Consider the following 14224-nt stretch of genomic DNA (forward strand, 5'->3'; position numbering starts at 1 on the left):
TCAAACACCTACCTTGCAACTTAATTTGTGAAAGATACAAATTATTTATTTTGGAAGTCACATGTCTCCAAAATCTGAAGTAGTTTGAATAGGCATGATGCTTCTTTTTTAGACATATGCACACACACACACACCTGTAGTTTCTCAATGATGTTTTTGTAGTCCCAGGGGTTGGTGGGAATAGCAGCCCGTGTGAGGCGTGACAGGCTTTTGCTGTTTTGGCTGGAGCGGGACAGTGTGAGGTTGTTACTGTGAGTCAACATTATGTTGACATGAGCCTCCAACTCCACTGGCAGAGGGATGGAGCGACTCTTTGCTGTATGGACAGTCAGGTAAACAAATAAATTCTTGTCATACTTTAAAAACCTTTACTGTATATGAGAACTGAAACCCCTGCCACAATTTAGGCTTGTAAAATCCTTTTTAAAATAATTTTCTTTCTTTCTTTTTTTATCCCTTAGAATTTAACTATTGTCTTATAAATCAGGTTGACCTACTCGTCATTGCCAAAGTTCGGATGCATGACTCTACTTGGACTTTTTGTAGTGGCTGCAGCCAGGGACAATCTAGCAGACGCATAGAAGACTGCAGCAGCTGTTTTACAGTGGTGTGATGAGCCTGAATGAGACAAAAGAAAGAGAAAATGAGAAAGAGAAAGAAATTAAGAGAATTAAATGGGACCAGATTCAGATGAAATGCCAGAGAAGCATTTTTGATGTGACACCATGATATATCAAAAGACATAATATATCTGTTGTCATATTTATCTATAATAGTCCTTCTGCAAAGTTATCTACCAATCTACTAATAATCATGCATTTTATTTAGAGGCGCCAGATTTTTTTTAAAGAAATTAATACTTTTATTCAGCAAGGAAGCATTAAATTGATTATATTGCACAAAAGTGACAGTAAAGACATTTGGGCCCTAATAATATGTGGTACTCACAATGAATAAAAGCAGATGTGGCAGAGAACAGAAATAAGACTATGAAAGACAGATGATGCCTTACCTCTGTGCTGGTGCTGTTCTCTGAGAAGGGGGAGCTGAAGAAGGCAGTTACAGTGTCTAAAACCACCTGAATCACGTACTTCTCCAGCACAGGGTCCGACATGCGTTTCTCACGGTTGGAGCACACCTGGAGTTCAAATTAAACCAAGTTAAAGGAACGCCACTCAGTAAAGCACATCTTATCCAGCATCAGTGGTACAATGGACTCACCCTGGCCATATCCACAGTGAAGCTGTCAAACAGCTTCCAGATGTGGTTGCTGGTGTAGATCTCTTTCATCTCCACTTCTGTGTCTACATAGCAGTGGTTCACAAAGTTTACATAGGCAATTTTCACCTGCACAACACAGAGGAGATTCCCGATTTTTCTGATTCATAACATGCAACAGGCTTTGGCTTTTATGTACATGCTATAAATTATACTGTAATCAATTAATTGACTCTTGCAACACAGCAAACAAAAACTGGGAGGTTGAAAATTAACTGAAAATTAACTTAAATTTTTGTTTAAAGAAGAGCTTTCATTTCATGTCTGCCATCATGTGATTACCTCTGTGATACAGTCGTCATGTGTGATTACTTTCACCATGTCCTCTAGGGGCAGCAGAGATGTGCACTTGATCTCGGTGTAGACGTTTTTGCCCTCCGCGCATGCAGCCAGCAGCTCCACCAGAGAAATATGGTACCGCAGAGGGCTGTCGTCCTTCACCCCTTCCCGCGACTGTGTCATCAGATCCACCATGGTGTCGAATGATGTGTCATCGTTGTAGAAGACGACCACATCATCGCCTGCACTTGTAAGCTAATGGTGAAAAGAGATGTCATCTGACTGTACGAGTTGGACTGAATTGGCATTTCCTTAAAATCATTATATAAATGATAAATCTAACATAAAAATAAATTGTGAATCATAATTTTAAAAAACAGTAACCACCTTGTATAACATACCAACCCATCAAATAAATCAATTAAAACCCCTACAACAAATGGTCTCCAAAATATATCCATTTTAATTCAGCAGTTTTTTTTTTTAAGTTTTTTTTTTTTAATGTTTAATTTTTTTTTAAATGAATACATTCTGTACAATAATTCAAGGCTGCTTATTTTAGTGACAAATACAAACCTCAGTCATGATCATGTCTTGACATTTCTTCACATATTTTCCCTCGGCCTTAATGATGGTGTGCAGAAAGTTGAGGTACTGAATGTGCCGGCCATGTGTGGCGAGGCAATGGATAAAATGATGCAGCACAGACTCACTGATCTCAGAACAGAGCTGGAAATTATTACTGAAAATGAACTGCATGGTTTCTGCCTCTAGGAGCTGAGAGAGAGTGAGAAAATAAAAAACAGAGATGAGAACACAATGAACAAACATGAAAAGCTAAACATCTTTGGCAATTTCAAGATGTTTTTTTTTTTTTTTATCCTCCATGCTTTTCACTCACCCCAGGTGTGAGAAAGAGGTTGAGGTGTTTATGGAGGAGAGTCTGATTCTCCAGATTCCCTGTGCAGAACTTCTGCAGGAACACATGCGTGTACTTGATGATCTCCAGCATTTTGGTGTCATTCTGTTAACAGAAAAAAAAATCAGGTGTTTAGAGACAAGATCAAGACCTTGCTAAAGATTTACTACAGATTTTATCTACTTTAAAAAGACCACAAACCCGATCATAGGAGATCTGCAACAAATCCAGCATAACTTTGTGGGCTCCCATGTTCTTCAACAGCCTTTGTTGCTTCTTAAATACACCTGAACTGCACATTTTATTCAAACGCTCTAGAATCTGGAGATCAGACAGAAGATTTAAATATTGGTTTGTTCATTTAACAAGTTTCCATCCATCTATGCCATTATTTTGCATAAACCCAAACTTTTGAATGGTGGTATAATATAGCGTTTCGGACTGTTGGTTCCCACTGTAATTAATATAGTATATTATTGATCAAAAGAGACATAAACCTAAAACATTACTACCTCTTTGACATTCTGGTAGCTTTCATTGCTCTTTTCAACCTTCTGTTTCTTAGTATCCGTCTCCTCGTCTGGAGACACCTGCATGAAAAAGAAAAGAAAAATGAGCTTCTTTCACCTAATTATTCTATTATACACAATCCCACATACCCCAGTGCATGACTCACCGGTGCAGCCTCTTTTTTGTCTTTCTTGTCTTTCTTCCCATCTCCCCCAGAACTACCTTTTTTAATGACCCAAAGCTCAGACTTTTCCACCATGGTGCGCAGAAGATCCAGATCTCTTTTTATGTGTTTGTAGTTGTCAACATCCTGAGTTGAAATGAGGAGCTGGACCTGAAGAGAACAAACATAGCAGGATAAAGAACTGACATCAGCAATTTTGATCTTAAAAACTTATTGTTTTTTTGTTTTGTTTTTACTTTTGTGGCATTGGAATTGTAATTGGCACATAAAATGTGAAATGTATGATACTGATGGTTGCACATCTAGGAATAGGCTTTACCTGGAGACGTTTGACCTGAGGGTGTCTAGGCACATCTTTTTACCAATAAAAGCAAGTTGTTTGTATATGTTTAAGTGGGCTGTACACTCTACCTGTTTAAAGGTGTGGAGGACTTCTTGTCTTTGACTGAAATGCTTGAAGAGCAACTGCAAGGCCCCAGAAACCAACGGAGGGTAGTCATGCATAATGAGGTGGATCAGAACACGCAGAAACATTCGCCCTCCTTCATCGTCCACTTCCAGAATGCTGTTTCCTTTACTGTACGGTTAGAGGTCATAGGTCACAAGCACTGTATTAAATTTGATGAACTGTAATGTGGAAATATAATTAATTGTTTATTAACACACCCAATTCCAAACATGGCCTCTGCCTGCTCTCCGATGTGCTGGAGGTTGATGGTAGCTGTTAAAAGTATTAAAAAAAATAATAATAATAATTAGAACACACAATTAGAAAGCAAATTCAAGTATGACTACTACTAATCTAAATTTAATACGATTTAAAATGGTCTTCCATTAAAAGGTGAAGTGTGTTATTTCTGCACCACTAGCACTAACAAATGGAACTACAAATGTAAAATAATTTTTCCAAAATACAAACTAATAGAAGTCTTGCATATTAAGTGACGTATTTTAACATCAAAAAACAATTCCACACTTCATCTTTAAGGAATTCATTTTAAGAAGAATTATGAAACATTGCCACTCTCACCAGAACGAAGCTCTGAGACAAACACAACAATGAAAAATAGAATAGAAGGATTAGTTCACAGAAGTATGGAAGAATTGTTGCTTATGTTGTTATTTGATTATAATGTTATTTTATAGATTGTTAATTAATTATATTGATATGTTATTTGATTAGTAGGCAGGTTCTGACATTCATCCAACAGTTTCATTTGGTATACTCGTCTAAACATCAGTTACCCTCGTGCTCCGTATGATGAGTTGCATCCGCATCACCCATTGGATAGACATCCACAAACTCCTTCTTGAAGACGGAGAGTAGAAAGGAAAGCCGATAGTCCAGGCGCACGCTGAGGATGAACTGCACAAAACCAGAAGTTTTAGATCTTGCCAGCACTGACAGCACAAACCTGTTGCCACCTTCTTCGACAGCATCTACCTGCAATATCTCCAGGATCTTCAGTTTGGTGTCCATGACAGTTATGTCCTGTGTGTCAATGCTATCTTTACCGCCAGCCTGGCTGTCTAGAGCACCAGGGCGTCCAGGGCCGGAGAAAAGGGACGGCTTCCTGTTTAGCACCATGGTGGACATCATCTGACCCATGCCATGTATAGAGCGCCTGACGTTCTTACCTAGGAAGAATGATTCAAGAGTTTTGACATTTTAGTCGTCATTTGGAGCCTTGTGTTCATCTGAACCACACAAGATATTGAATTGTTTTCTTGTTCTTGAATGAATACTAACCACTGCCATCATCACTAAACAGTGGGTTGATCGTAGCATTACTTGGAGTGCAGTCTATGATTCCCAGAAGAGTACGAGTTAACCTCAGGAGCTCAAAAAAACTGTAGAAGCCAAAGTAGATGAGATGTCTTGCCAAGCTCACCACCTAAAAACAATGTAAATAAAGCAAATATGTGAATGTGATTTGGAAATATTAGTGTCAAAAATGTAACATATACATGTTTCACAGACAGTTTATCATCTGCAAGGCGCTCGACATCCAGCTTCCCCTCTCTGGACGTAATGGGTGGAGCTTGAAGGTCCCATTATATCAAGAGAGCTGGATGTCATTTTGCTTTGCAGTGAGCACCACTTGTGTCATCTTGACAATTCATTTTAAGAAACAATATGCAACTGTACCTCATATGTTAGCTTGTTTTTCTCCTCATTGGCAAAAGGCAGGTCATCAATGAGAACATTGTTGAGGTACTCTTCCATAAAAGCCATTGTATTGGCAAACTTGTTCTTTTTATTGTCTCGTGAGCAGTTCAGGTCAGAGTCATAACTGTAACATAAAACAGCAAACTCCATGATTACACCTTTCATTGTTTAAATAATGAATAATGCAAAAAAAAAAAAAAAAAGTATTTTCTTACCCTACTGTTCAAAAGTTTAAAAGAAATTGATACTTTTATTCCGCAAGGATGCATTAAGTAACATTGTTACAAAATATTTCCATTTAAAATAAATGCTGTTCTTTTGAACTTTCTATTGATTTAAAATTCCTGAATTTTTTTTATCACAGTTTCCACTAAAATATTAAGCAGGACTACTGTTTTCAGTAGTGATAAGAATAATAAGATAAAAATAAAATGTTTCTTGAGCACCAAATCAACATATTAGAATGATTTCTGAAGAATCATGTGACACTGAAGACTGGAGTAATGATGCTGAAAAATCACCATTACAGGAATAAATTACATTTTAAAACATATTAAAATACATAACAGTTATTTTAAAATGTAATAATATTTAACAATATTACTCTTTTTACTTTGATCAAATAAATGCATTTTGATCAAATAAATGCAAACTCGGTAAGCATAAGAGACTAAAAGTATGCTTTAAAAAATACACAATAGCAAGTCATATAATGTGATTGTGTGGGTATGTGAACACACTCTTTGATGCTGATAGAGGTGGGGATCTCGGCCCACAAGCGAGCAAACTTGATGGGTGTCACAAGCTCCTGAGGGTCACGGTCGACGTGTGCATGTAGCATGAGTCTACAGAAAGACGCCCGTAGGTCAAAGGGAAGAGTCTCATCCATCATACAGAGGGAAATCAGCTCCACATCCAGTTGCTTTGAGATCTCATCTATGGCCAGATACTGACGATCGAAACACATTCGTGCAAATAGTTTGAGCTGATACCTGGGAGAAAATTTATTTTTTAAACAATTTGTAAGAATGTAAGCAGAAGTTCTTTTTTTTTTTTTTTACAATAATTGTCCAGCAATGTTGTTATAATTAAACATTTTTCTGTTATTTCCACAGCTGTCATTTTTATATAGTACAATCAGTTTAAAAAATATGTTTTATTGACAGCAGTAGTTATTTCCCTTCTCAAGTACCTGTAATATGTCAGCACATTTTCGTCATGCACATTCCCTTGGCGGGCCTCTTGGGCAAGCTGTCGAATGCTCTTCTCATGGGTCTCATTTTCCTTCTCAGACCAGATCAGCCAAACTTCATCCTCATCTCCAAATTCTTCCATGTACTCAGAGGTATGATGTGTGTCCTTAGCGGCTCGACGCCTTCACAAACACATACAATAAGTATTCACACAAGCACATAACCCAAGACAGAAACACGTCGTGGTTTTTTGTAGACTTACTCGGTTTTCATGAGAATATCCTGGTTCTTAGCATCCAGCACGCATTTACAGATCAGCTCTTGAGTAACTGGGATCGCTACATTATTGGACACACACAAGTCTGACAGATAGTCCAGAAACCTGGAAACCAAAACAAACAACATGTAACAGGCATTTACAGACAATCAGATCTTGTCATCCAGATTTGGTCATCCATGTGCCCCCAATTATGCCATTTTAACCCCTTAAACCCAAAGTGCTCCCACCCACCCCCTAAATATTAGTAATCAAATGACTAAGCAACCACTAAATGGAATCAGACAAAATAGCATCTAACATGCCTCTAGCATTTTGATCAACTCTTAACGAGTGTTGAGTAGTCCCTCTAAAACGCCACCTAGCTGTGAAAAAAAAATAATTTTTCAAAACTACTGATCAACACAAAACAGGTTTAATTTGAAAGCTTAGTGTCGGAACTTTACACTCCATGCAGCCATTTTGATTAACTCCTAAGTAGTCAGAGTAATTTGCTGATAAATAAAGCAAAAAAAGTTTCATAATTTATGAAATACTTTTTTTGTACTATGAACTGCAATACGTCAAAAATATCATAGGGCTCAGATAGTCATGTGTCATATGCCATTTAAAAGGTCTCACGGAGTAGAATAAAATAAGCATAATTGCATAACTAAACTTGAGCGAGTTCCCGCAAGACCCAGATCTACTGTAAATAATATACAGATGTGGCTTTTATGTCAAGTTTTCGCTCGTAACATTATGAAACATGCTCCTATCTTGGAAAATGCACGTCATTATTTACAGCAGATTATCAGGATTAAAATGAGTTCAAAATCAACATAATTCATTTTGATTACATTCATGCTATCACCACAAATGCAGATGCCGTTCACATGTAGGGGAACTTTACCAAAAAAGAATTGTCCTCCTACCTTATTTCCTTCCTGAGTTATTGCATGTCAAATAAGAAAGATATGTAAAATTATAATAAATAATTTTGTTTTGTCTTTTATCAGCAGTTTCTCATGAGAATGTCCAAATGTAATGAATTATTTTTCCCTAAAAATGTCCTAAAATATTTTTGATCAAACGATACCTACCTTTTCACTCTCCTTGCAAAATATTTGGAGTTATGAGTTTTTACTTTTGTGTATGTCACATGCCTTCAGGGCATAAAGGGTTAAATGTTCCTATTTTTGTTTTGGAGGTCTCCTACAATAGATTACATTAAAAGCATTAAAGGTTTCCGCCAGTCTATTCTGCTTTGATTGGTCAGACGGCCCAGTCTGTGATTGGTTTACTGCTTACAGTGCATGTCGGAAACAAAACTCCTATTACCAAATCTGAATTTCAGCTCCAGAGGCTTCCTCAGCGCTTATGTACAACGTGCAAACAGTAACGATAGCATCGTTTTTTTGTGTAAGTGGATTCGTGGCACAGAAAACAACGCGACAACACGAACCAAACTCATCTAGGCATCAGCTACAACTAAAGTGTTTAAAGGCGGGTCAAAGTAGAAGTTGTTCGCAGGCAGCCAATGAAGGCCATAGCCTGGCAAATCTGTTACATTGGTACGTACGTAACACAAAGTAAAACTGGTATTACTGACGACTCATTTTGGCAGTTCAGAAAAAATATATATTTTAGGAGATAATAACGTTATTTGTCGTGGACTTTGATCTTTTACATTCACAAACAGCTATATTACACACTGCATGAAAGGTAATATTTGAAAAAGCATAATAGCGGCACTTTAAAAGTGTAATATCATACATTGTTAATTTAAAAAGTTTTTTTTTTTTTTTACCTAATGGGAAGAGGAAAGATACAAATTGGGGAGATGGATTGTATACAGTATGTATGTATAATATGTTTGTTTGTTTATTTTCCCATTCCCCCTTGAATGTAGGGTGTGGGGAACTGGTTTTATGCTATTTTGGAATTTTGAGTGGGAGGGCTGTCTAAAGGTTTCATTTGAGACGATCTGTAATTTTTACTATTCATTGAATGCACCGTTATGTACTGCCTTGGTAAATATCAATAAAAAAAGTCATAATTTCGTTTCTCATGGACATTTTTATCCTCTCTCTTCAATCCTTTCCCTATTACCTCATTGTGCCTGAATGTTTTTTTTATTAATTTTTTTAGGTGAATTTTAACTGCATTTAATCAGTGTCATCAATCAGTAATTGCTTACAAAGAAGCTTAATCTGATGGAAACACTAACCTGGGCTCCCTGTTCTTACGGACCAGACTGACAAAGGTCTCCACCTCGGTTTTAGTGATGTGTTTTTCCAGCAGTTTGCGGTTGTTGTGTAGCAGGGCTGTGATGGTGTCCTCAGCCAAAATATCATAGCCAATCTGTGACTGCATCATTCCAAACTGCTTGGCTATGTGCTCCTATAAGGCAGAAGTGAAAAAATGGCTCATAAAATAAGAAAAAGATATTGGCTGATTAAATCCCCATCTTTGAATGCGGTCTAGTGGCTTTTTCTAGTGTGACAGAAAGTCTGAATGCCATTTAACCATGTAAACATTCAACATCGCTGCTTTTTGTAATATACGTGTTACAAACCCTTTGTTAGTATGCACTGGAGTACCTGATTCTTACGATAGTCTTCCTGTGAGTGACGCAGCACCCTGTAGCACAGTCTGAGCATGTACTGATAGGGGGCGTATTTCTGGTCAGACAACTCCTCTAATGTCAGCAGAGGAGGCTCGGTGCCCCTCTGTTTAAATGGGGCTTTAATGATCCCAAATATCTAAGCAGAAAAATAAACAGCAAGATGGGTTTGAGGAGTATGAACATCCGATCATTTACTAAAGACGTTTCAACACGAGACATGTCATATATTATAAAAATTGTTGAAAAGCAGACCTGTTTAAGAATGTTCTGCTCTCTCATAAGTTTCTGTCTTTCTCGGTTGGCCTTGTTCATCGTCACTTCCAGGGCAGGCTGGCCATTATTAGACTGATCGACGACAAAGAAAACCACATCCTCCAGCAGTTTAATAGCATACCTGTGCATAGAGAGGACACACAAATCTCTGACAACAGGTTTACTTTACAAGCGTTTAAAAAAGTAAATCTACAGCCATTAAGGATCCAGAACAAATTATTAAAATCTCAGGCTGAGACTCTGGTTTGGTGCTTACAGTAGGTGTCATGTCAACTCTACCTTCTGTCATTAGGACTGGGAAAACCAGAGTTGAACTTGTCGACTACGGTGCTCAACATGAGGCTGGCATCATTCGCGAAGTCTAGATCTCTAATCTCCATGACTGGCACAGAGACGATGGCAAAGGCTTCTTTGTCCTCTTTAGTAGGGCAGGTGCCCAGCTAGCAGGAGGAGAGGACATACAGTATATATATATATATATATATGCATCCTTGTATTCAGACAGTAACGCAATTTATAATGCTACACAAGTTTTCTATTGCAAATATGGTAAGTGCTGTTCTTTTGAAATCTTAAAGAATCCTGTGAAAAATGCAACACGGTTTTCAAAAAGATATTAAGCAGCACAAATGTTTTCTACAGTAAAAATAAGAAGAAATTGTACTTGAGCACCAAATGTACAAATTAAATTTTAAAATATATTAATAAAAAAAAACTGACAACAAACTTTTAAACTGTAGTGTAATAAAATTAATACAATAATACAAATTGTGTGATATAGCACAGTTAGCAAATGCAGAGTAAAAAAAAAAAACTTTCATAAATAAATTAATAAATGAATAAAAATGAATTTACTCTGCTGTAGTACAACAAATGGTTTATGTTTTACAATTTAGTTAATGAATGAAGTCAGAATTAAATGTTTCAGATATAAATATATACAGAATTCTTGACATGAATTAGTTATGGTCAAACAGATTGTACTGTAGTACTGAGATAATTTTTCACCATTAATCGAATGGGTCTCTCCTCATCAATATCAATGGGAATGTTGGTGCTTTGGATCCAAGTGTTTGTGCACAGATGACGGAATCGAACATAAGAATTTCTGTTGACAGTCGAGAAGATTAATATTTAGGAGGTAAATCAAGAGAAGTCCTATCTCCTTCTATCCATAGAATGCAACAAGACAAATAGAGAGAGAAAGTAAAGCATATAATGAAATACCTTGGCACAAACGAATCAGTCTTCTGCAGTGTGGTGGGGTCCAGCTCAAACAGAGAGGCAATGTCATTCCCATGAGGCACTGCTACGAGCTTGTATTTTATCCTTTCTCCAAGGCTTCTCTTGATACGGCTACTGTCCACCTACGGACAAAATACCAGTGACACACTAGTTTTTTAACAACTCCTGATTAAAGTTTTACCAGAAAGCTTTTTCCATCAGTGTTATCATGCCATATAGCAACAAGTCCTACAGAAAATGCCATTTACCAACCTCTATATCATTGATGTTTTCTTTGTAGCCTGGGTTCTCCTGCAACACAAATAATTATAAATCAAGTAAATAAATAATTTTAAACCATTTATCAGATTTCTATAAATGTGAAGGGTTTTACCTCAGCGGCAAGATAATTTCCTGTGGCCAAGTGTTTGAATCGGTAGAGGCTGTTCCAGTGTCCTGCTCCTCCACGACATGGATCATGGTGAACCACCTACAACAAACAAGCAAACAATCATCACCATGTCATTACGAAAGCACCTTTCCACCTCACAATTTTTTTTTATTATTATTCACATTATAAAAAAAGATTGAGACAACAGGCTTCTACACGTAACATATTGCATGCTATATGATACATACATAAAAGTATAAGAAAATATTAAACAGTTATTATATTAACTTGAATCTATTTAACACAAATACATTTGTATGTATATAATATAATATATATATATATATACACATTTGTATGCATGTATATATAGGCTCTTTTGAGTATCCACCCCTACACACTTCCAAATCTAAATCATTAAATGCAGAAAATCTACTAAATTAATGAATGAGGTTACTCTTACCTCCACCTCCCATAATGCATTGGAGCTAGTGGCTGAAGTAGCAGACTGACGCAGAGTTGTGCGCAGGAACACATGTAGTTTTGCCTTGTACTCATCACAGGTCAGAAACTTCTCCTGTTCTGCGTGAAAGAGTCTCACCACGTCTCCCTATGCATGAACAGAACAGTCATCCGTGACTTTTATTATGAAATGTCAGCATAACTGTCTTGGCTTTGGATATATAGCATAAAACTTGATAAAAATGTGGCTACGGTGTATGCAAAAGTTGAAGGTCCCACATGTGTGAACATGCTATAGCATTTATTTTAAAAGCAGCAAAATAACAGCGTGGATTTGTTAGTATTAACTACAGCACAGGTTTTGTATGTGTCCGTTGCACTTACTCCCTTAAGGACTTCATCTTTGTGGTCACTGAACATCATAAACAGATTGATCTTCCAGCTGGTGTTGCTGTTCACTGAGTTGATCTGTAGGTGGCAGTCTTACATTATAAAAAGACAATGGCACACAGCACTCATTTCAGCGTATTCATTTTTCTTACTTTTCTTTACAGAGACAACACTAATCTCAGATATCATATACATGTTGGAGATGGCTGCAACAACATGTCTCAAGTTAAGCCACGAGTAAATGTGTCTAATAACAATCTGGACTGCTTACAATCACCCACAATCCCTCGGTCTACTTCACAGTCATGTTGACAAAGAAAGGCAAACTGATCATGTTTTCTTGAACATGCCCACCTCTTTGCACCCTGTGTGATCAGGAAGCTCATAACTACTGGCATGGAGAGGCTGTCCAGCGTTTACAGGATTCATGATCACCTTGTCTCCAACTACCACCTGAAATGGAGTACAAACGATTCAATGAGGGACTTAATATGACTGTCATGGCCACAGATAATTGAAAAGCAAATATGTACATCGCTATCAGTTTACACAAGGGGGAAGCAATCTACAAACATTCAAACACGGATTAGCCCGGTAAACCTGTTTAAATGTGCAAGAGGATCATTTGCATGCATTTACCCAACTTTGTGAGTTTGCATGTGGGCTATGTGCATGGAGTATTTGTGTCAATATTTGTATAGACTATGATATGTAATTAGGTTCGCAGGAAAATGTAAATGCCTTTATAGAAAAAAGGTGTTTGTGTATATAGTTATAAAGCTGAATCGTATAAAAGCTTGTCATGGTTATATTGCACCCAAAAACCAAAATAAAATAAAGATATTTATTAATCGCATTAAGAAAGTGGAGCTTGTTTGAAAAGATCATTGAGATTTTTTTGCATTGAATTTGTGATATTTTCTTGACAATTACGTACATATTCCCTTTCAAATTCGGATTAAAAGGCATCCAGCTTGTTTATTTTGAGTCTCATTATTCTCTAAGATTTTCATTTGATAATCAGTGTTAGTATGGTGTACTGTAGCTCCTTTTGCTGCCAATACAGCATCAATTGGTCTTGGGAATGACAGATACAAGTCCATCACAGTGGCCAGAGGGATTTTGAGCCATTCCTTTTCCTGAAGAGTGGCCGGGTCAGTTTCATTGTCCAACCACTGTAAATGCTTAATTTAAATTATTTATATATTTTTATAGTGGTATATAATTTTTTTTGTATTACAGTCAATACAGCAGTGGTGGGTAGGGCTTAATTGTAATGGAAATAATGTCATAAAAACAGTCTTCAACTTTATGCAAATGTCTTGGTTTTTTAATGAGATTTTAGGGTAAAATATGACCCAGAAATGTTCTTGACAAGTTTCATGAGATTCACCCATATAGCTTGTTAATATTGTGTGACTTTGGAGTAGATTGTATATGTATGTGTTAATTACATTGTCTCCAGTAGCTCTGAGTTTCCAGAAAGGCTGAATAAAAAGCCAGGAGCCCTCATTCCCCGTCCCATCAAGAGTGACACGCATAGCGTTCTTCTCCAGCAACGCTGGGAGACGCTTATTCACTGTCAAATACTTGTTACTCTTCATGTGTAGGAGCTGAAAACACATAGACATTTATTAGAATAAACATTTATTCTGTATAGTCTTTTTATTAAATACAAAATTAATGGACAGTTCAGGATTGCAAGAGACGCACAAGTTGTCACTAATAAAATATATTACTTGGCTGCCTATGCGGTAAAAAGCTGATTTTTTTTTTTAATATGTGCTACCAAAATATATAAAACCAAGAAAAAGGGCTGTTGTCTTTCCTTTTGCCAAATAAGTAGGAAACGGGTAGTAAAATGTCAACACCCATAATGCACTGGGTATGTTGCAGTTCAAGGCCACTCCCAGTCAGCTACGGATAATCTTGACCAGCGTGAAATACCGCCTTGTTGCTTAAAACCCGGGGCGTTTTGCTGGATTTTTTTCACATAGCAGCAAAATAGACTTAAAATACTCCGTCATTTATGGTCATACAGACTTAAGAAATATGGAAAAATAAAC

General features: G+C 37.0%; 1 protein-coding gene across 2 annotated transcripts in view; it reads right to left on the reverse strand.

Annotated features, from left to right (window-relative positions):
• Positions 1-14224, reverse strand: part of itpr3 (inositol 1,4,5-trisphosphate receptor, type 3) — a 33110-nt gene that overhangs the window by 11578 nt on the left and 7308 nt on the right. For both annotated transcript variants that reach the window (XM_079637753.1, XM_079637752.1), the window contains exons 5-35: positions 13613-13771; positions 12513-12611; positions 12153-12236; positions 11770-11916; positions 11310-11405; positions 11189-11227; positions 10919-11058; positions 10700-10799; positions 9971-10131; positions 9671-9812; positions 9393-9554; positions 9020-9192; positions 6796-6915; positions 6533-6715; positions 6081-6332; positions 5320-5464; positions 4921-5065; positions 4615-4808; positions 4416-4536; positions 3837-3891; positions 3582-3747; positions 3153-3320; positions 2989-3066; positions 2678-2797; positions 2459-2581; positions 2134-2334; positions 1561-1812; positions 1222-1347; positions 1013-1138; positions 498-618; positions 135-316 (exon numbers count right to left, since the gene is read on the reverse strand). In XM_079637753.1, the coding sequence (XP_079493879.1) occupies positions 135-316; positions 498-618; positions 1013-1138; positions 1222-1347; positions 1561-1812; positions 2134-2334; positions 2459-2581; positions 2678-2797; positions 2989-3066; positions 3153-3320; positions 3582-3747; positions 3837-3891; positions 4416-4536; positions 4615-4808; positions 4921-5065; positions 5320-5464; positions 6081-6332; positions 6533-6715; positions 6796-6915; positions 9020-9192; positions 9393-9554; positions 9671-9812; positions 9971-10131; positions 10700-10799; positions 10919-11058; positions 11189-11227; positions 11310-11405; positions 11770-11916; positions 12153-12236; positions 12513-12611; positions 13613-13771 (4380 nt within the window). The remainder of the gene's footprint in view (positions 1-134; positions 317-497; positions 619-1012; positions 1139-1221; positions 1348-1560; positions 1813-2133; positions 2335-2458; positions 2582-2677; positions 2798-2988; positions 3067-3152; positions 3321-3581; positions 3748-3836; positions 3892-4415; positions 4537-4614; positions 4809-4920; positions 5066-5319; positions 5465-6080; positions 6333-6532; positions 6716-6795; positions 6916-9019; positions 9193-9392; positions 9555-9670; positions 9813-9970; positions 10132-10699; positions 10800-10918; positions 11059-11188; positions 11228-11309; positions 11406-11769; positions 11917-12152; positions 12237-12512; positions 12612-13612; positions 13772-14224) is intronic.

The sequence above is a fragment of the Phoxinus phoxinus genome (genome assembly GCF_949152265.1).
Source record: "Phoxinus phoxinus genome assembly, chromosome: 15".
Classification (NCBI taxonomy): domain Eukaryota; kingdom Metazoa; phylum Chordata; class Actinopteri; order Cypriniformes; family Leuciscidae; genus Phoxinus; species Phoxinus phoxinus.